This window comes from Talpa occidentalis, unplaced genomic scaffold (assembly GCF_014898055.3).
Source record: "Talpa occidentalis isolate TD23 unplaced genomic scaffold, MPIMG_talOcc4v2.1 talOcc4.3, whole genome shotgun sequence".
NCBI lineage: Eukaryota > Metazoa > Chordata > Mammalia > Eulipotyphla > Talpidae > Talpa > Talpa occidentalis.
Window position 1 is genome coordinate 76,784,930 of NW_023603184.1, and position 22,032 is coordinate 76,806,961.

General features: G+C 32.9%; 1 protein-coding gene across 1 annotated transcript in view; it reads right to left on the minus strand.

Moving 5' to 3' along the window:
* The window catches only part of LRP1B (LDL receptor related protein 1B), a 1,722,250-nt gene that overhangs the window by 480,084 nt on the left and 1,220,134 nt on the right, over positions 1 to 22,032 (minus strand). The window contains exon 32 of the mRNA XM_054699700.1: positions 11,526 to 11,675. Coding sequence (XP_054555675.1) covers positions 11,526 to 11,675 — 150 coding nt within the window. The remainder of the gene's footprint in view (positions 1 to 11,525; positions 11,676 to 22,032) is intronic.

Consider the following 22,032-nt stretch of genomic DNA (forward strand, 5'->3'; position numbering starts at 1 on the left):
CAAAAAATGCATTTTCAAATTTGTCCCTTTTTGAATGCCATAAACATGAAAAGTGCATTTTTTTCCCTAAAGATGATACCATAAAATGCATCCTTTAGTAGTTAACAAAGGGGGAATAATTACTATATAATGCTTAAGTATGGCTAAACTGAGATGATCTAATTATTCCATTTATGTTAATGAGGCCATTATCTGATCACTGATATAATCAGGTTAAAAAATGGTATGATGTACTTTGCAACTGTAGTATTTATCCATTCTGTTAGATAATTAACATAAAGAAGAGCAACATATTGGAACATAGCAATTTAAGGTGACAAAAATTGCTGGAATAGTATCACATATAGTCCTTTAGAGATTTCTTGTAGTACTTTTAATGTAAATTTTGATGGGCTATTAGTTTTCATTAATGGTAGTTTGAGTACTTAGAGAAGACAACTATGTACTATACTTAGTGCTGGGCAAATTGCCTGGATATATTTCATATATTACTGTTACTTTAATGAATAGTGTTATGGCAATTAGAAGACTGATGGCTTAGAAAATTTAGGTGGATATATTTGAAGTTCCTTGAACTAAGTGTCATTGCTCAATGTATATTAAAAAGTTAGTTATTTCATTTTGAAAAGTATGACTTTAAAAAGAATCACCTAAAATATATAGCACAATTATAGTGCATTTAAAATAAACTGGTTTGTATATATTGAATTACATATAGAAATGTAATACAAATATGACAAACCACTGGATATTTTGCTAAAAAATGAACTTAGATACAATTGCTAATTAAATAGAATAGTGTTTGAATCTTTTTAAATGATGTTATTTGTTCATGTTTTTAGGACTTACCTTTTCTTAAGAACATGTTCACATAACTCAGTCAGGTATAAATACACAATAATAATTATGTAAGTATCTAATATAATTTCACTGATGATCACTCACATGTGTAGGAGAATTAACATTTTTTTTCTATACTCGAGATAGACAGCGATAACGTCTATTTTTCTGATCTGTATCAAGACTCATAATTAAACAAACTATTCTCAAAAATTATATTATAAGCCTCATGAATACGTTCTACTATGTAATATTTTGTTAATACATGATCTGGTGTCTAGAGATAATTCTCTTAAGTGTCAAATGTTGTTTTAAAGAACAAGTCACATTTCTTACATCTATGTAATTTTAATCAGCCATAATACAATTCCACAAACTGGCAAATCATTCAACTTATAATTTCAGAGCCTTTGAAATCAAAGCAACAAACTAGGAGTTCTTCAAAATTAACTTTGTTCTAAATAACTAGAATTGTTTTCTTCATATGACTGATTTTATGGTTTATTATTTTTATAAACATTAGCCATAAAAGCTTGAAATGATCACATTTACTAGAAATTTCTCTTTTTTATTAAAGTATATAATCAGTAATGGTAACATCGTAGATAATAAATTTGAAATAAATCTAAGCATATGGGGCAGAACTAATTTCATCATCATTAAGAATTTCATATACATGAAAACTAAAAGCATTTCTTTAAGAGAGCTATTGTAGATTACTACTTTTAGCTCATATGACACACATAGATTAACTATATATTCCACTTTAGTAGATTACTTCAATGGCAGCAGTAAATCTATGTAAAACATCAGGTATTTTTCAAATATAGTAAAGTTTCCATGGAGGCAGAAAGAAAGCTGGATGCCACAGCCTTAAAATAATAGTTAAGGCTCTCCTGTAACCAAAATATAATTGAGAATATGGTGAAAGAGTTAATTTGTATTTAATTTTATCTCTTCCTGAAGTTCTTCTCCCCAATGCATCAACACTCATTCCTTTACTTTTTTCATCAACTATTATTTCCTAGTAAAAATTGTCTTGACCTTTCTACTTCAAACTGTGATTTTTTTTTTCTTGATTCTTTCTTCCTAGACCAATTACACATGATTTGTTGATGTTGTTGTTTTGTTTTATGTCTTGGTTGAATTTCCTTATTAGGAAATTCACCTTTCACCACCTAACAAATTTTATCTCACTTGTTTATTTGTTTATATACTTTTCCCCCTATTGAGAATATGAACACCTTAATTATAGGGAATTTTTACCCATTTTATGTCTTGCTGTGTTACTGAACTTAAATAATCCCTCGAAAAATTGTTGAAATGAGTAAATAGATCACTGTGACATGTAAGCATACTATATGTATTATATGATAGGGTATTTAAACGTAGAAATAAGTGAGGAAAATATGGATGATTTCATTAAATTATATTTAAAAGGAAGAAAACAAACATAAAGAAGTGGATCTTGCCTTCCTTCTCTGATACCCTATTTTCCCCTACAAGAAAATTTTATATTGTCAGCTCTTATAAACACAAGGTGTTTACCTTCATTTACTTTTTAAAAGTAATTTCTCTTTCAACTAAAATTTGTGATGATAAATCACAAATATTAGGCTTCACAATATCAGGCTTCATACGGACCAGGGTCAGAAGGAAACTTTTTGGTGTATTGCATGTTTCTCAACCTCAGTACTATTGATATTTATGTCCAAATACTTTCATGTTATGTGGGACCGTCAAAACCTTATAAGATATTCACCAGTATCCAGTGTTTTAAAGACCAGAATTTGAGCAAATCCTCTCTTTAGCTAGCAGTTGTGACAATCTAAATTGTCTACAGAAGTTGCCAAAAGCTCCCATGAGACAAAATCACCTTGGATTGAGAATCACTGACATAGTGAAAAGAGCTGTAACTTTGGAGTTAGAATCCTGTTATAGACTATCAATCCGTATCATTGGGGGAAAAAATGCTGTTAAGCCCAGCTGTGAGAAACTACCTCTAATATCCTAAGACTTCACAAACACCAAAGTTTTTATTTTGTTTTTGAATTATTTTGCTTCTTTATGTCTATGGACTATTTTGTTGTTGTTGCTCTTTTACTAAGCTGATTTTTTTTTTCCCCTTTGAGAACAAATATAACCAAATATAACCATTTTCTTCTTGCATTTTTCTATATGCATGCATATATTAGACAGAAATGACTGACTATATTTAATAAAATTATCTTACTTTCTCCCCTTTTCAAGTAAAATCTTTATATTGAAAGAAATTTCTATTAATGTTTTTTAAATACATATTAATTTGTTCAATAATTATGGCTATTAGCAAGCTACGTAAACATCTGCCAGCTTTAATGGAAAATACATTTTGATAGATGTGGCAGATGTTTTTGAATGTAAATGGTCATTTTTTGTTTATTCATATATTTTATTGCTTTTTATATATACACTCAGTGTAAAGTACCTTGTTGTGTGTCTTAATGATAATGTACGAATCTATGAATTAAGTATAGGCCCAGATTATGGAAAGTGTGACATGTCCAAGTATTAGAAGAAAAGGTAAAAATTATTCCACTGTATTAAAATACAAAGGAGTTCAGTGGGATAAAATTTGTAAATCACACTGAGGTAAAGTGGAAGTAGGCCTGAAAGGGTGGTATTTCACCCACTGGGGCACTGATAAATATGGACGTCAGAGAAGAAACAAGGAATAGTGAGGCAAAAAGAAATAAATAGGGCATAATCTGATACAGGGAACAGTTTCCTTGGATGCATTGCACCTGGATGATGGATAGATATAGAGAAGGATCAAATGAAAAGTAGAATTTGTGACAGGGAAGAATCTTACTGGTAGTAGAAGCAGCACTTAAGTGAGTTAAAATCCCTGAGCTTGAGTCTCAGAAGACAAGGCTTTCACAAATCTTGTTGACTCCTTTATCTATGACATCAAACTAGTAATGCTGTGACAAATAATTTTCAGTGAATGAAAAAGAGAAAAAAATGAACATTTAGGAGTAATTTGTGATTGCTTATTTCAAGTTAATTTGGAGTCTGCCTAGGGAGTGACCATGGTTAAGGTGTTACTGCAGTCACCCAGCAAAAAGATGTAAATGCCTAACTAAATTCTGAAAGGAAAACAAACTAAAGAAACAAAACACAACAAGTAATGGCACAAAACAATTAAATTTTTGAAAAACGAAATTGAAAGTACATAGCACAGAGGAAGGGAAGGAGAATTAAAATAAAGAATTAAGGGCCTCCCTGGTGGCGCAAGGGGTAAAGACACAACCTATGATGCCGTATGCTGCCACTGCAGCACAAGTTCGATCCCCCAGCCAGCCAGGGAGCAACCCACATGGCAAAGCAGACCTCTCCTGTCTCTCCTGCTGCTCCTCTCAGCAGTGTATTTCAGTTAATCTGCCTATTCTGTTCCCCACTCTGTCTCTGGTGAATCCTCTCACCACCCACACCTCTGGCCTGTACTCCAGCTCTTGTATGCATAAATAATCTTAAAAAAGAATTAATAAAAAAGAAAGAATTAAGGGGGAAAGGGAGGCAAGAAGTAATCCCTTAAAAGCAAGGACTCATTTGAAACTGGGTTTCAGCTCTTTGTGTTCAGAAACAGAGAAATATTTGGTAAGTTTTGATTACAAACAAGGCAAAAACCAAAAATCTGTACTTGACAACATGCAAAGTATAGCTGCAACATACACTACAAAGAAAATGACTCTAGGTGGAAGACTGAAGTCAAGAAGAACTTCCAAGTTATTACACTTGAAGCCTTGTCATGGTAAGACAGCACACAGGATATTTTTAGGCTAATTTTAGTGTGAGTCTGTAAATGTTCAGTCTAAGGATTTTAAGAAGACTAAAAGCACCAGATTGTCTGAAACATGCTATCATTTATAATGTCCTAAAGATGCCCATGAAAACTGGCCATAATAATTTATCTTAGGAAATAAGAAAAAAATTTGATGATTCCTGCATGTCAATTTACTGGTGTGTTTATTGTATATGTATTTTAAAATTTCTATTACTATTCATAAAATATCTGAGAAAATTCATAAGTATGAAAATTGATGTGCTAGATAGAAATGCCTTATTTTTAATAAATGCTAGCAGTCATCACATCAAATAATATTTTGCTGAAAAGAATAGAGATACCAATGATAAAAGCATATTATTGAGAAATTAGCTGAGAATTGAAATGTAAGTGTAGGTAATGACTAATTTTTTGCCATCAGCTTAGAGTTTCTTTCTCATCAGCAGAGATATTAGACAATTATAAATGCTTTGTTGTAGAAACTCTAGTGGGAACATTTGAAACATATAATCCTCAACAATGGTAACACTGTATCCATTCTGGAAGAATTTTATCTGGCAGCCTTGGTTTTCCCATGACAAACTATGCATAGGTTTTCACTATTATGGTGGCTTCAAATGTGTGAAATGAGCCAATGAAATGTATATGTACATATATATATATTAATGGTTACATTTGTAAAACTCTTTCAAAGCCTCCATAAAGGGCAAGTGATTCATTTATTTTTTAAACCTGATTTAAAACAAATGTGTACATAAACATAGCAGAAGCTAACTTTCCACTTTACACAGCTGAGTTGTTTCTAATAGGAGAATGAAGATGCACGTGGAAATTCCTTTTCATCTCCTTGATTGAGCCTAAGAGTAGGCAAAATTCAATATCCTTCTAATATTTTTAATTAAACCTCTTCTAGAAAATTGCTACTTGAAACAAGTCAAAAGTGAATTTAACTTAATACTAATAACACAGAAAAGTTCAGCTGTAAGGAAATTGACTAACCGTGGACAGGGTATAACTCAAGGAAAGATTTTTTCCTTTACCTGTGACTCAAAGTTTGTTTGTTTTTTCCCATTTTACAGAGAAGTTAACCAATTTTAAGTGATTCTATGATTAGATAGGTATTGGAGATAGCTACTTAGGTATCTGTAAGAAGTACAAACCTATTGTACACAAGAGATTTAAGCAATTTTATATTGTGAACATCCAACTTATTCTCAACTAGAAGTTAAAATTGAAAAATTTTGCTTAATTTCTAAACTAGATTAATATGAAATCTGATTAGCATAATTTCACAAGTGAACTTTATTTTTATTCACAAATTTCATTCTCTCTTATATTGTTTCAATTTAAAATAAAGTTTGTTTAAAGCTATTTCCTGCACACTTGATCTACCCATTAGTGTTAAAACCATAGAGACTAAAAAGACATTGCAAGCTCATCTGTTTAATATTTTTGCAGCAAGAAAATTGAAGCCTAGAGTTTAGTACTTGTTCCAGATCTACAGAGGTAATTGAATAGTAGGGGACCTAAAGTCTATTTTTTAATTGATAATGATGATAATTTAATGATCTATATGGTTACATTTAATTTGAAATATTTATAATTTAACAATTTATAATTTAACAATATAGACTACTAACCCAATTTATATCATTCATATATGAAGACAGGAGGAGAGATACGAGGGAGGGATGGATACTTAGATAGATAGATAGATAGATAGATAGATAGATAGATAGATAGATAGATAGATAGATGATAGAGACAGAGATGTTGATAATTAGATATCCCTTAACATTCAAGAATGTCATTTTAATTTTTGAATTCTTATTTATAAATATATAGTAAACAAATCCAGAGGTCACAGAGCACCATAAAAAATATAGATTCACAATTGAATCTCAATGAAAGTAACTACATATGATGAAGTAACAGAGAACAATGAATAAATAGCTCATAGCTATGAGGGAGGGATGGAGATTTAAATTCAAGTTCATACCCTGTATACTGTTCCAGAATTCAACCCTTATCCTAGTAAAATTGACTAATTATTACCTGACATATTTTAATAGATGGTGTTAAGATCACCTGTGATTAAATAAAAGGCTATTATATCTACAAATGCCAAGGATTTTCTTTATAGTCAGATATTTCTTCATATTTGCTTGGATGATTTCTATACCCTCACTTCTATTTTAAATCTGTGGTCCACTTGCACCAGATCTTCCCTGCACTGCCCTAAAAAAATGAAATACATTACTATTTCCTCAAGTCTATCCTCATTTTCTCCAAATACAAATAAACCTATTTCTGTTAGTAATTTGTATTTTCTCTCATCTCCCTAAATTGATTTTTTCTAACTTTGTGTTCAATATGAATACAATATATGCAGTCTGCTCTAAAACTGTGTATGCTGACAGTGAAAAGGAATAGTTTGTTAACTATAATCCGTAAATAACCCACAAACCCTAATTTTAGTCAATAGTCTCAACCTCCTCAGAAAGGCACTTAAAATTGAATGGCAACTTGATTAATTTGAGCTTACCTCACTGTCTCCTGCAGACATTAATGATCAAGAAAATGGCAAAAATTATGAGAATGGTGAATAGAAACAAACAAAAAAGCTCTGTATCTGAAAAGTAGGTAATCAATAGCTAAATATAGCACAGCTGACTATACACTATTTTGTAACACAGACTACTTGGAAATCATGTAAGAAAATGTTTCAGGTATTATTTCATGGTCCAAAAGTATACTCATAATACAAATTCACCTAAGAAGAATTGCCAACTTCTGAGGAAAATATATCTAAGAAAAAATTACAGTTTCTCCTGTATAAAAAATGTCAGCTTTAATAGGTGATTTTTATGTTCTACTAAGTCCCTTTCCTGGTACAGCTGGGCTTAACTGCATCTTGCTCGCTCAATTCAGTATCACCAGCATAGATGATCAGTGATATCAACTAACCAATGTCCTCTGGGATGAATTAAGCACACAGATGGTTGGTGTAGTGGTTATTTTGCTTGGTAGGTTGCATGTATGTTTCAGCCTTCATAGTTAGTCTATACAGTATGTTAATTTGCATAGCAATATTTTTAAATGTGATTACTTGTTAACATTTAAAAAACGATGGCCTTAAAAATCTGTATTTTCTTGTTCCTGTTAAGAAGTAAAAGATCTGGAATAACTGGTTAAAGTGCCTGATGGTAAAAAGAGGTTTAGCTGAGAGTTGTTGTACATCAAGTAGTATATCAGCTCTCTCTGTGTTTATCAGTCCTGCCATTTCCAAGTGAGTCAAGATTCAGTTGTTACTCATCATCATGTTGCAGCCATTGGGGCTTATTACATCCTACACATTTTGACACTTAGACACCATATTACCAGACTCTTTTAAACAAATATTTGAATTTGTAATTAGTTCATAAATGAGTTAGCGCCCTGTAGATGAATTAGCTATGTGTTGTTGTGTGAGAAATTAACTCCCAAAATTCAGTAACTTAAAACAATAAACATTTATTGATTAACATAATTTTTATGGGCCAGCATCTTCAGGATGGTTCTAATTTGGAGTTTCTCTTGAGGTTGCTATAAATCATGGACTCGGGCAGCAGCCCTACGTCTGGAGTTTCTACTTTCAAAAGGGCTTACGAGGCTGTTGGCTAGAATATTTAGTAACCTGTGTCAACTCTCCACTGAACATTTATGTGACTTTATCACGTCAGCTGGCTTTGCCCAGAGTGAGTGGTGCAAGACTTAGAGAACAAGGAGAAAGACTCATGTCTTTTATAACCTGTTTACAGGGTCACACAGTATCACATCTGCCTTAGTCTATTCCTGAGGAGTCACTAAGTCCAGCTGTGCTCAAGGGGAGGAGAGTTCCATTTCTACTTCTAGAAAAAGGTATCAAAGTGTTGGGAAAACTTAGATATGGCAAACATGGTCTTGTCATACTTAGGTTCAACTGACTCATCTAATAATTGCTCTATTTTAATTGAGGTATCACCAAATACTGTCTCATTTATCAAATTTTAGTATTGTAAAGTTCTTTTCACTTTGTTTTTGTATAATATACCAAGCAAACCTGGGAACCCCATGCGGTTACACTTCAAAATCTTTAAAGTTTAAAATTTGTGAAATGCTCACAGAGATTTTTTTTGACTATGTTTCAAAAAGGAAGTACTCTGTCATTTTAGTGAGTTATCCTTCCTTGCCTAGGTAGCCTTTCTGAGTAGCTAACAAACACTAGTAAATGGTCATAGCACAATTATTTCTTTGTTTTCTGAATGTGTAATTTCCACATAACTGGAGAATTTTTTTTTCTTACTTGTTTACAACTATAATTATCAGTAATCCCCTGGATAGGGACAAGATTCTCCTCTAGTACTTTTTCAGTGATATATACATATATATGAAATAATATTCAGCCTCAGCAGGTAGCAGATCATCATCCTTTATTCCATTTCCAAAGAGAAAGAGTTCAAATATTCTGAAAGAAGGGAGAATTTTAGCAGAGTAAGGTCAGAGACAGACTAGAAAACTAGGTGAAATGGATGGAGGTTACTCTCCTATTTGTGGTGATAACCTATAAATTTAAGTCCTTAAACAGCTAGGTATATTTTGATATATCTAGTTAATGTATTGACAATAGAATCATTACTGTATTTATTACATTTATCTTTATATTTCAGGGTTGGTCAAACTATGGTATCAAGGCAAATACACTGAAATTGCCCAGGTACATGTTAGAATGCTTTAATGATCAAATTAAGCAACACCCAAATCGATCTTTGAGGTCTACATAAAACTGTACTTTTTTAAAGGTGCATTTCTATACATTTCAACATAATTCTCACAACTTTGTGATTTAGGCCAATATATCTAAATCTGTATGTTTTAGAGATTAAATATTAAAAGATAATTTTAGCACTAAATGAATGGCTAAACAATCACCTTTTCTTTCTCTACTTTAGATAATTATGGTTCAGACTAGTGTCAATGTTATGTTTATGCTTCAAAACCAAATACAACATCTACACAGAAAACACTAAATACATATTGACTTGAATTAAAAAATTAAATAATTTGGGGCCTCCCCAGTGGCGCAGTGGTTGAGCCCTGGGTTGCGAAGCTGCCCGCAGCCTCTGGAGCGTCGGTTCAATCCCCAGCTGCTCCTTGGCCACTGTTGGAGGGTCCCACATGGCGCGCAGACCTCTCCTGCCGCCCGCTGCTCCCCTCAGCAGTGTACTTCGGTCCTTCTGCCTGCTCTGCTCCCCGCTCTGGCTCTAGTGAATTCTTTCACCCTCCTGCGCTTCTGACTGTGCTCAGTGCTTGTATAAATAAATAAAAATAAATCTTAAAAAAAAAATAAAAAACCTGAACACATGTCAGCTTAAAAAAAATAGATAATTTAAACCTTATTCTAAACTTTATGTCTAAACCTTATTCATTTTCTTTCAGATACTTTTTAATTCAATCAGAATTAAACATGATAAAACAAGTTTGTCTCTAGGAAATAAATTTTCAAATCTTTCTTAAAAACTACTTATAAAGGGCCTCCCCGGTGGTGTAGGGGTTGAGTGCTGGTTTGCGAAGCTGCCCGCAGCCTCAGCAGCGCTGGTTCGATCCCTGGCTGCTCCCCCGCCACCGGAGGAGGGTCCCGCATGGTGCGCAGACCTCTCCTGCGCCCGCTGCTCCCCTCAGCAGTGTACTTTGGTCCTTCTGCCTGCTCTGCTCCCCGCTCTGGCTCTGGTGAATTCTCTCACCCTCCCTTCGCTTCTGACTGTACCCAGTGTTTGTATAAATAAATAAATAAATCTTAAAAAAAATAAATAAAAACCCAAAATACCTCATATTAAACCTGGGAAGTGCTGGAAGTGCTGAATTAAAGAATATCCAAATAAAATAACTAATATGACCTATGTGAATAAAATTTTTAATGTATCTTTGAATAGAATTTTATAAACAGTAAATATTTGTCTAGTATTATCCTAAACATATCTTGATACTCAGAATTGTAACTGCAAAATCAGTTTTCTGATTTCTTATAAACATATAAAACTACTGAGATTCTATGTGGAATTTTTAATCTTCATACTGTTGACCTAACATGATCTTCAATTTAGAGCCCGTCACTCACCAAGTAAAGGCATGAGCATCCTCATCTCAAAATAGCATTTTTATGTTATCTACTCTTGTATCATTTTAAAAACTCAAACTACCTCTTAAATTTAAAATCCATTTAAAAATTAGCTTCTAACATCAATATACCACGGACTGATTATTTTTTCTATGGAAAGCCATTACTGTCTCTTATCTTCCTAATTGTCTTTCTTCCTAAAGAATGAACAGAATAAATATAAATGAGCTTCAATTCAGTAAATTTTCTGTTCATACCTAAATATGGGAAATAATTATTGGTGGTGGAATAATTTCAATCATTGGTCAATTGGCCAAGTGGTCTTGTCTCTTGAATTATCTGTGTCAATTTATCCTTGAAAGTAGAGCTAAGTCAGATTGTACTTTATTGTCACAAATGTACAAAGCCCTTACAGTTTAGAATACTGCAGTAGAACACAGAAAATAATCATAAAATAATACAGGTCACAGTAAGCTAGAATCAATAACAGTAAAGTTAGTATTGCTAGCATCACTATGTCCTTGATCTGGAAAATCTTACAAGTATGTTTGCTAAAATGGGAAAAAAAAAAAAAAAAAACAAAGGAAAAACTCATAGAGATGTGCAATTTGAATGTGCTTTTGCTGTTAATGGAGCAGTAACTTTTCTAAGCTTTTAACAGGTCATAATTAATCAACCTCCAATCAATATGAAGTATACTAGCTATAGAACCATTGCACTTACCCATGATGGTTAGGGCTGTAGCTTTTGTTAATTCTTCTTTCATTGACTCTATTACTTCTAAATTACCGCCATCCAGGTTGCATCTGTTTATGGTTCCATTTCCTGAACTGATCCAATAAAGCTTGTTTTCCACATAGTCTATCGATAGACCTGTAATTAAATTATACAACTTAAACATAAAGATAGTCACTTAAAATGTAATATTTACCTTGCATGGTTTTGAAGGGAAGAAATCAGCTGCAAGCTCAGATTTTTGTCTTAAAATATGTATGGCTAATTCAGAAATATATATCTATTGTTTTAACTGTGAAACAATAAACTTTTATAGGCACTTAACAGTTATCTCTATTGATTATCACTACAATCTGTGACACTGAGTGGAATGACTGCCATTTTATCAATAGGGAAAATGATAACCAGAATAGTTAAAATAATATGCTTGAGTGCATAGCTAATAAGTGGATATTACAGAAACGTTAAGAAATTTTTGTTTTTAAAATCATTTAGGATATTAAATTCATACATAAAATTTATAATTCCTCCTCTGCTTTCAGTAAAATGTACTTTAGGTAGTTATAGATTAGAAAAGAGTTGGTAGAATCAAGTCTCTTTTTAGCTAAATCCAAAGGTAGAAGAATTTCAACATTTAGTAATTTCATTGAAGCACAGAACTGAGTTGGGTTCACTTAGAAACTGGTATGGGGAGAGGAACAAATGAGCCACTATGTGAATCAACATAGGGTTTTGAGACCCTCTATGTGGTACTCACATATTTCACAGTTCTGAGGCATTTTGATGTCAAGGGTATTTAATACATGTCTATTTGATGTACTGGCATATTCAGCAGTTTCAGGGTCTGCACTGTAATAATGTAATATTTTTGTGGAAAAGCACATGTAGACACATGCACAGACAAACAATACAATAAATTGGAGATCTCTCTTAGAGAATAAAGTGAACAAATCATAACAACAAAAAAAATCCTTCCTTAAAAAAAATAAATAAGATGTAAAAGAGGAAAGAAAGAAGGAAATGAATAAGTGGAGAGAATCACCTAATCACCTCAGTTCAAATACACCCAAAGGGTTAGACATAACCAAAACAGGGCCTCCTTGTAATGCAAGGGTTAATACCCAGCACTATGAAGCTACCCATAGCCACTACAGCATGAGTTCAATCCCAGGCCAGGGAGGTGACCCACGTGGTGCAGACCTCTCCTGACTCGCCCGCTGCTCCCCTCAACAGTGTATTTCAGTCATTCTGCCTGTTCTGCTCCCCACTCTGTCACTGGTGAATCCTCTCATCCCCCACACCTTTGGCCTGTACCCCAGTTCTTGTATGCATAAAATAAATAAATCTTAAAAAAAGAAACATAACCAAACATTGTCCCAAGCCAGAGAACAGAATTATTGTATTAGAATAGTTTCGATCAAGTAGTAATAACCCAACAAGTCTGAACAATATACTAGCTCCTTACTGACTTGCTGATATGTGTTGCTAATCTGGAAAGTTCACAGAAAAATCATAAAACTTTAAATCTTTAAATTAGATGGTACAGGGATGAAATTATCTACCATGGGAAAATATCAATTAAAGCTATATGATATACTACCATATTCTATGGTATAATATTTTCAGGGTTCAATCAATTTTTTATTAAAGTTTGGTTATTCTGCAGGTACTTCCTAAGCCAACTTCACATATCTTTTCTAGCATAAATTAATGCTGATTTAGACCACTTAATTTTCTCAAGTGTATGATTTTATATTCTGCTTAACTTACTATCTAAAGCACAAAATTATATCTTTAATCAGCAAGGAAGTATATCTTTATTTCTGTTGCTGAATTAACAAATACATTTATGAAGAACTCCTTTTTAGAAAAGTTAACAATCCTTGTAAGAATTTAAAACTTCTATCTCAGCCAAGACCAACAATAACAGAGCTCTATGTGCATTTTTAGATTACAGGGATTTTGTCCCTCTCTGAATTTCTTACAGAATTGAGATATGGCACTGTGCCCTGGTTTAAATGAAGAATGCTATAAGAAGTAGCCAGAGGAAACACACTGTTTTACTTCTCAGGACATAGTGTCTGAAAGTATTACATCACACAGTGACCTCTCTATACAAAGACCCATGGGACAAATTTCTTTCAGGGACCACTGCCAGAAAAAGCTATATGTGGAAAATATAAAATTGTAACTGATCATATTTGTCTTTTTGCTTTGACTGCAAGGAACCTGAAAAGTCAGATGTGTGACCCATCTCCTGTAATTGTAAAGGAATTGCATTTTTACTACTAACTTCTCTCCAGACTTCAACAGCCTCATCTCTTATTTTCCTCCAACTTTTTTTTTTTTTTTAATCAATATTCTTGCCTGACCTTTCTTAGGAAATGCATTTGCTTAAGTTTTCTCAATACCTTTTTTGGAAGGAGAGAGTGCATTGACAATGAATTCACCTAATTCCAAATTAACCCACACTTTCACAATTTTCTTTCTACCTAACACACAGCAGTTTCTAGTCCTAATTTAGGCTGAATAAAGCAGAATAGGGGGGTTACAGAGATTGGGTCACAGTTACTCAGAATCTACTACTCAGCATCTTTGTTTCTGCACTGTGAATGTGTAAAGAAACTGTGCAATAGTGATCTTTTAACCTTCAGTGCCTCACAATGCCTAATCAGAGGAGAAAATTTATAAACATTGAATAACGAATGAATGGGTGACTTAATTCTACTATGAAAATTTTAAGTTGTCTTCAGGGAGTGTAGCCTTCTAAAGTCAAATTATCCTAGCAAAGAATTTTATCACATACCACTTAAGCCCAGATACTCTGGCAATAAGAAGGAAGGGCTCAAAAGGTCCACTTGATATGGATTAATTTTTTGTCAGTATTATATCAATATTAATATAGAATAATTTGGGATTAAGCCTGGGAATAGAAATATTTTAAAAACCCTATATTAAATTTAAGAAATCAGTTTAGAAGTACATATTTATGCTTTATTAATTTAAATGCTTTTGCATAACAAGATTTTTAAAATAGCTATCCTCAAAGAACAAATAATAGTGTAATTCCTTTTTACACTGAAGATTTACTTCATAAATAATATTGGAATTATTTCTGAATCAGATCTCTATTGTGTTGTTGCAAAAGATGAACCACCACACAGAGAATAGTTTTGTTGCAAATGAAACCTCTCGATAACTTTAGAACATCAAGTCATCATGAGAAAACATCAAATAAAGTTTATAAATCTTTCCTGAAACATATACACAGAAATATAATTATTTATGTATAAGAAGTTTCTCAGAGAGGGTGGCTGAGATTAAAAAAATTCATGACTGTAAGACTTGACTGAAAAATATAGTTAGCAATATAGACTCATTTCTGCAAAACTCTGTTTATTCTTAAAAACATGTGAATTTGGTAATTGAAAGAGGAATCCTGTTGGATTTAATAATAAAGTAGGTAAATCAAGGAAAGAAAAGTCATCACTTAAATTGAAAAACATTTACAGAAAGGAAAAAATTGCCCTTTCAGTTATCTTTCCTATTATGATAAAAATGTAGAATTAATTCATTTGTTTCAGTTCTAATAGTCTAATTTATGCCAAGGGTTTCCTTTGTCATTTTCCTGAAACATTTTGATTTAAACAGACAGTTTATTGCTTAAGGGAGACCATGCACTTTCCCAAATTCTGTAGTTACTCTCATAATAGAAATAATCTACATACTAGGATACAAAATAAGTTCATAATATTTTTAATATATATATATATAACTATTCTTTTCACATACTACTAAAATTTAAGTCCATTAAGTGTTAAATGGTGTTACAATTAAGACTTGAAAGTTCATTTTATGTGTCTCAATTTTCTTTTTAAAATGATTCAAAATTAAATCAATTGATATTATACAATAGAATTAAAACAAAAATGATACAGGAAAAGGAAAATTTTAAAATTAACTTTCTAATGATAAACATTCTTAGCATTTTTCCCTCTTGCTCTATTCTGACGTTTTCTCATAAATTATTGCAAATAAAAGGTGCCCCCTTCCATTTTGTCTAAGTGTCTCTGGTTCATCTGACAGAGTTTAGGCATTCTACACTTGGCTACACTCTCCCTTCAACATTGTGAGGTAGTAATAAGAGCAATAATTTGCACCACATAGTAATGTCTGGGCCACAGAAAACACCAAACAAATAAATGATAAATATTTATTAATAGCATAGGTTTTCCTATACTTTCAAGCTAAATTCCTATTCTAAAACATGCAACCATCATTCTGATAATTCCTATAATTGATAACTTTGATAATTTTATAATGAGAAGTATTCAAATTGTATCACTCCATTCATAAATACAGTAGTCTCTTAATTAAACAGGCTTATCAGAATCAGAAAGTTTTGTTCAGTGAAAGCCAGTAAAAGGTATGATTCAGCCTGATAGAAAATACTGCAATCCACATGTCTAACAAAAGGCTGATACCAACAAAGGGACTCTCAAAATTCATAATAATAAAAAAAAAAAAATCCAAGGAAGCAAATATTGTCTAAAAAATGGAAAAAATGATAAATGTTCAAAAAATCTAGTTAGAAACTTCAGTAGTAGAATATACAGATTGATGAAAAATGGTATTCAACTTGATTTTAGATAATATCACCTAAACAAAAAATTACATTTTAAAGTAATAAATCCAGTAAAAGGCAAAAAAAGTACAATTAGAAATTTTATGAAGACTAAACACTTGACAGAAGAAATACTAATGACAACTGAGTCCACAAAAATATGTTAAACATTATAAGACAATGAAGATTAAAATGACAATGTAGATTAAAATTATACATCTATTAATGAGTTAAAATAAAAATAGTGCCAACACTGACTGCTGGCAAGGATACAGAGAAAAACTGAATCATTGACTCATTACTGGCAGGAATATAATATGGGGTAGCCACTTTGGAAAACAGTCTGGAAGTTTCTTCTCTTTTTTTCTTTCTTTCTTTTTTAAGATTTATTTATTTGTGCATATAAGAACTGGGGTACAGGCCAGAGGTGTGGGCGGTGAGAGGATATACTAGAGACAGAGAGGGGAACAGAACAGGCAGATTGATTGAAATACACTGCTGAAGGAAGCAGCAGACGAGACAGGAGAGGTCTGCTTCACCATGTGTGTTGCTCCCTGGCTGACTGGGGATCAAACTCGTGCTGCAGAGGCTGCAGATTGCTTCATATTGCGGTGCTTAACCCTTTGCACCACCAGGGAGGCTCTGGAAGTTTCTTTTAAAACTAAGGACACTATTACCATAGGACCTGGCAATTTACTCTTGGACATTTACTATTTAAGTCTTAAAATTTAAGTTTATGCATAAAACACTTGTACATGAATTTTGGCAGCAGTTTTATTTGTAATAATCAAAAACTAGAATCAGCACATCTCCTTGAATAGAGAGGTGAAGTAAACTGTGGTACAGACAAGCCAGAGCCTATTATTCAGCAGTTATTAAAAAAAAAAAAAAAACCTCTTGATACATATAACAATTATGACTCTGCAAGCATATATGTCGAATGAAAAGTCATTCCTGGGCCTCCCCTGGTGGCGCAGGCGGTTGAGCATTGCCCTGTGAAGCTGTCCACACCCTCGGCAATGCAGGTTTGATCCCAGCCGGCTGGCGAGGGTCCCACATGGCGAGGCAGACCTCTCCTGCTGAGACTGCTGTGTATTTCAGTGTATTTCCCCTCAGCAGTGTATTTCAGTCAGTCTGCCTGTTCTGTTCCCTGCTCTGTCTCTGGTGAATCCTCTCACCCTCCTGCACATCTGTCCTGTACCCCAGTTCTTGTATAAAGAAAACAAATCTTCAAAAAAAAAAGTCATTCCATAATATATATGACATATGATTTCAACTATTTAACATTTAAAATGGAAGACAGATGATGTGGAGATAAAAGCGGAAAGAGGTAGTGAGCAGAAAGAAGTAGGCATGGCTATAAAAGGTCAACATGAATACCTAGATTGTGGAGTTGCATATAGGAACCTACACACGTTACAGCATTGCATAGACCTAAATACATAAACACACACAAATGACTACAAGTAAATTATGAAATTTGAGTCAGATTGGTGGATTGTATTAAGGTCACTGCCTGGACTTTAATATTGCTTTATACAATGTTCGAATCAGAGCAATTGGACATGTATACATGGAAATTTTTTTATGTTTATGGATCTAAACTATTTCAATAAAATTTTTAATTAAAAAAACACATTATTCCAATAATCACTTCAGTAAGAAGGAAATCAGAACATGTCATGCCAAAATATGCCACTTTATTTCAAATATTATTTTGAGTCAAAGCCAACTGAGTAAAAACAGACACATATACACATACTCGCACACACACATAATTAATGTTTCTATAGAAAACCTAAATAAGGGACCAGGAAAAAGACTAATTATAATAAAGCAAAAATCAAAATCAACAAGCAACTATAAACCAGAGACACACTGTGTGTGGGGTGAGGGAGGAGGGAGTAGGATCAAAACAAGAGGGTGGGGGTGGGAATTGTATGGGGGCTATACCAAGATGAAAATGCATGCATTGTGCAAAAATGAAAAATGATGTAAAAATATATAAAAGAAAAAAATGAAAAAAAAAAAACTTCTGTTTTTCTAACTATTTGAGTAAAAGCAGGCATATACTCTTAATCACAAGTCTAGATTCATATCTGTCTAGAGATGGTACTGAGAGGGACCTAACTAGCAAACCTTACTAAAATAATCTTATCATTCATTAGAGTCCCCATTATATTCCCATTACCAGTTTGACTCTCTCAGAAGTCTAAAATGCTTTTTCTTCATCTTGTCTCTTCTCTACAAATTATTGCTCCTTTTATGAGCCCAAATTCTAACCCAAGCCACTCATCAATGAGTTTCTCCTATGTGAATCAATGCTACCTGTATTAATAAATGCTGCATTTATATTTTAATCTATCACGTTAGTATAATTTCCAGGGTCCTTGCCAGAGAACATAGGAGCATACAGGGAAAATTGCATTTGTTTATTTATTTAACTCCTGTGCAAGTAGCTATAGTGCCCCTATCTTAACCTGATCTAAATTCTTTCTCGAAATCATCCTTTTTGTTCACTCTGCATTAAGAAGTCATTAACAAAATACAGACTTGCAGAGCTAAGTTAATTAACTTAGTTCCTTATTGTTCATCACATCAAGCTAAGATTTCAGCATCTCCTCCACTATCTCACAAAAGTCATTTTACCTGGGGCATTTTATCCTATATTTCAAGCTCTTGGTGATTAGCAAAAATAATGTGTTTTGTGAAAATAACACATGTAAAAAGAGAGGAAAAGCCAGAATCAGTGACACGTTCTTTCCTGTGAAATGTTTTGTACTAAAAGATCATTTAAAAAGTTTTAATACTTATAGTTTTATAATCAGGCAAAATGATATTATATAGCATCATAGGTAAGATAGAACACAATATTATTAAAGCACTGGATTATGCCATTTGAATGTTTTAATTATAGTTTCTGTAAAAATGATGCTAAAATTATTATGTTAATTTTTTCTGTAGCATAAAAAGTAATGGTTTATTATAAATATCACACTTCTGTGCCTACTAAACCTTTTTATTAAAAGTAAGGAAAGTCCTTCTCCTCTCATGTCCTTAAAAACAAAAGTGTACTTATCCTTTAAGATCCACCTGGAATTTTAAAACATCATAAATTTGGTTACAACTGCCCTCTATTTTTTTTCCCCACAGATAAAGTTTGTTTCCTCTGTCTTCTAATATTATCTTTATGGTTATCTTTACTACTATTATCTTTACTACTAATATTATCTTTATGGTTTAAGGAAGATAATACTCATGAATATTATTTTTGTTTTTCTTAATTGTCCTAAACATATATATCTTTTTCCTCACTGTATTTTATTTTCTCACTGGATTTTTGATAATGGGTCCTAGGTTTTATTTTCAAGGTCTGGTACCTAATATGTGGTTCACAACCTTTTTTAAATAACATTTTTCTTACACTAAATAACATTCAAAAGAATGAATATATGAATGATAAAAAAGTCAATTTAGTGTGTGTATATACGTGTGCAATTTTAGTATTTAAAGTTTAAAAAAGTTTGTCAATTCCTCTGACCTTTATTGTAACCTATTTTAACTATTTCTTTTGATGTATACAGTCTTACATATTGACTATACTTCATGTAATCAAAAAGGGGCTGTACTGAGCAATAAGTATTTACAAATATACATTATATCTATGAACATATTGTAGATCTTTCTAGGACCCCTCTCCTCAATAAAGCTAGTAGGAGAACAAAAACCATCTCCTAGACAAAGTCAGAACAGGCTCCACCCAGTAGCCTCTGTAGGAATCTAGTGCCTGACAGGAAACCAGGCTCTCAAATCCCACTAAGGACTCACATAAGTGAGTCACATAAGTGACTATAAGTCACATAAGTGACCAAGGACTCACATAAGCATTTTAACTATTGGTTAGTTAGCATTTGCATCTCCAGTGTGTCTTCTTCAAAAATCAAGTTATTAACTCCCCACATTTGCTTCACTCTGCACACACATAGTTTATCTATCTATCTATCTATCTATCTATCTATCTATCTATCTATCTATCTATCTAACCACTTTATGTGTACAAGAACTGGGGTATAGGTTGTGAATTTTCACCAGAAACAGAGTGGGGAGTAGAACAGGTAGATCCACTGAAACACACTGCTGAGGGGAGAACATGCAAGACAGGGGAGGTCTGCTGCACCATATGTGGGTCAGCTCCCAGGGATGGAATTCATGCTGCAGTGGCTGATGATAGCTTCATAGCACTGAGACTTTAAGTAGGAAGGTCTGTATCAACATATCTTTACATTTTTAATATCAATGATAAATCTAAACTCAAAATTGTGTTTGTTGGAACAGTTCTAATAGAGTAAAATCTGTCAGAATGCTTCCTGGTTTGGGATCCTCACACTTGATTCTTTAGTAATCTAAATTTTGCTTGCTCCAATTTATTTAAATTGACATATCAATCAAAAACATATCTAGTGTCTTGTTTTATTTTTTTTTTAAATGAGGTGACTTGAACTATTTAGATGTGGTACAAGTGATTAAGAATGTTATTCATGAAAAGATTTTAAAATCCACACTATAGAATTGGAATGATTAAATAATATAAAAATATTTTTTCAAATTTTCAAAAAGGTGCCAAAAGCTGGGTAAACAAATGTCTTTTGGGAGAGATTACAGTTGAAATGAAAGGGAAAAATATATAGAACACAAGATTCTTCAGAATAAGCCATGAAGGGTAATGCTGATTGACAAGCTAGGTGGCTTTATATAAGGCTTAAGGGATAAAATTTATAATATGTAAACATTTTAAACATGAAAATGGCTTTAAGTAGTAAATTAAAATCCTCTTTTATGAAAACTGCTCTAAGCACTTAATGTATCCAAGACTGAGCAATAAATTTTAACTGAGAATATTTAGTTCAACAATGGATAAGGGGAATGTTGATTTGTATTTAACAGAAACAAAGTTATTCAGTCCAAACTGCCTGAAGCTGCAATTAGTTAGTCTTCAGTGATATACACTCATAAAATGCCAAGTTGAGTGTTTTTGATAATAACATGATGCACTTCTTTTTGGAATATGTCACATGGATTTAACAACAAAAAGGCAAGGGAGATTTCGTGAATTTTAATATAAAAATGATTCCACACACGAGAAAGCCCCAGTGTATCAGTGACATTGCTGGTTAAAACTAGCATTTAAAGATTCAGAAATAATTAATTGTGAGGCACAATTGGCACAGAGGTAAAATTGGTTCTTGCATACTCCTGGCTGCTTAGAAAAGCTGACTGCTGTGTTCTAATTGGGCCCACATTTCTCAGGACTTTCAAGCTCTGGATTTTTCTTTCCCATTTCCATGCTTGAAAGAATACCAGTTTTATTCCCTGATCTTTGCTGGAGGTCAGGTAATTACGATATGATATTGGTCTCTCTGGGCATAGCATAATGGTTAAGATTTAATGTGGCTTTGGAAGCAGATAAATTTGGATTTGAATACCAGCTCTACCATTCATCACAGGCAACTAACTTCTTTCAACAAACCTTAGTTTCTGAATCTATAAAGGAAGGATAAGAAAGCCTTCCAGAAATCATTACTGTTAGGTGATTAATGTAAAGATTTTGTGAGAGCTTGACATACTCTAAGTGCTTTAAAAGAAGTCACTACAATTACGTTACTTTTGTTGCCAAAGTGATTATAGCTCTTCTGCATCATTTAGCCAAGCTTAGTGGATGCAAACACAGAGATATGGCTTCATGGTGATATTATAGGCACAATCTACTCCCTAACATTTTGTACATACTCCGCTCCCACCTCCACACCAAAAAGATTCCAGATACCAGCATTACAACTCCCAACATGCCGTGAACCTGTTCTTCCTGAATGA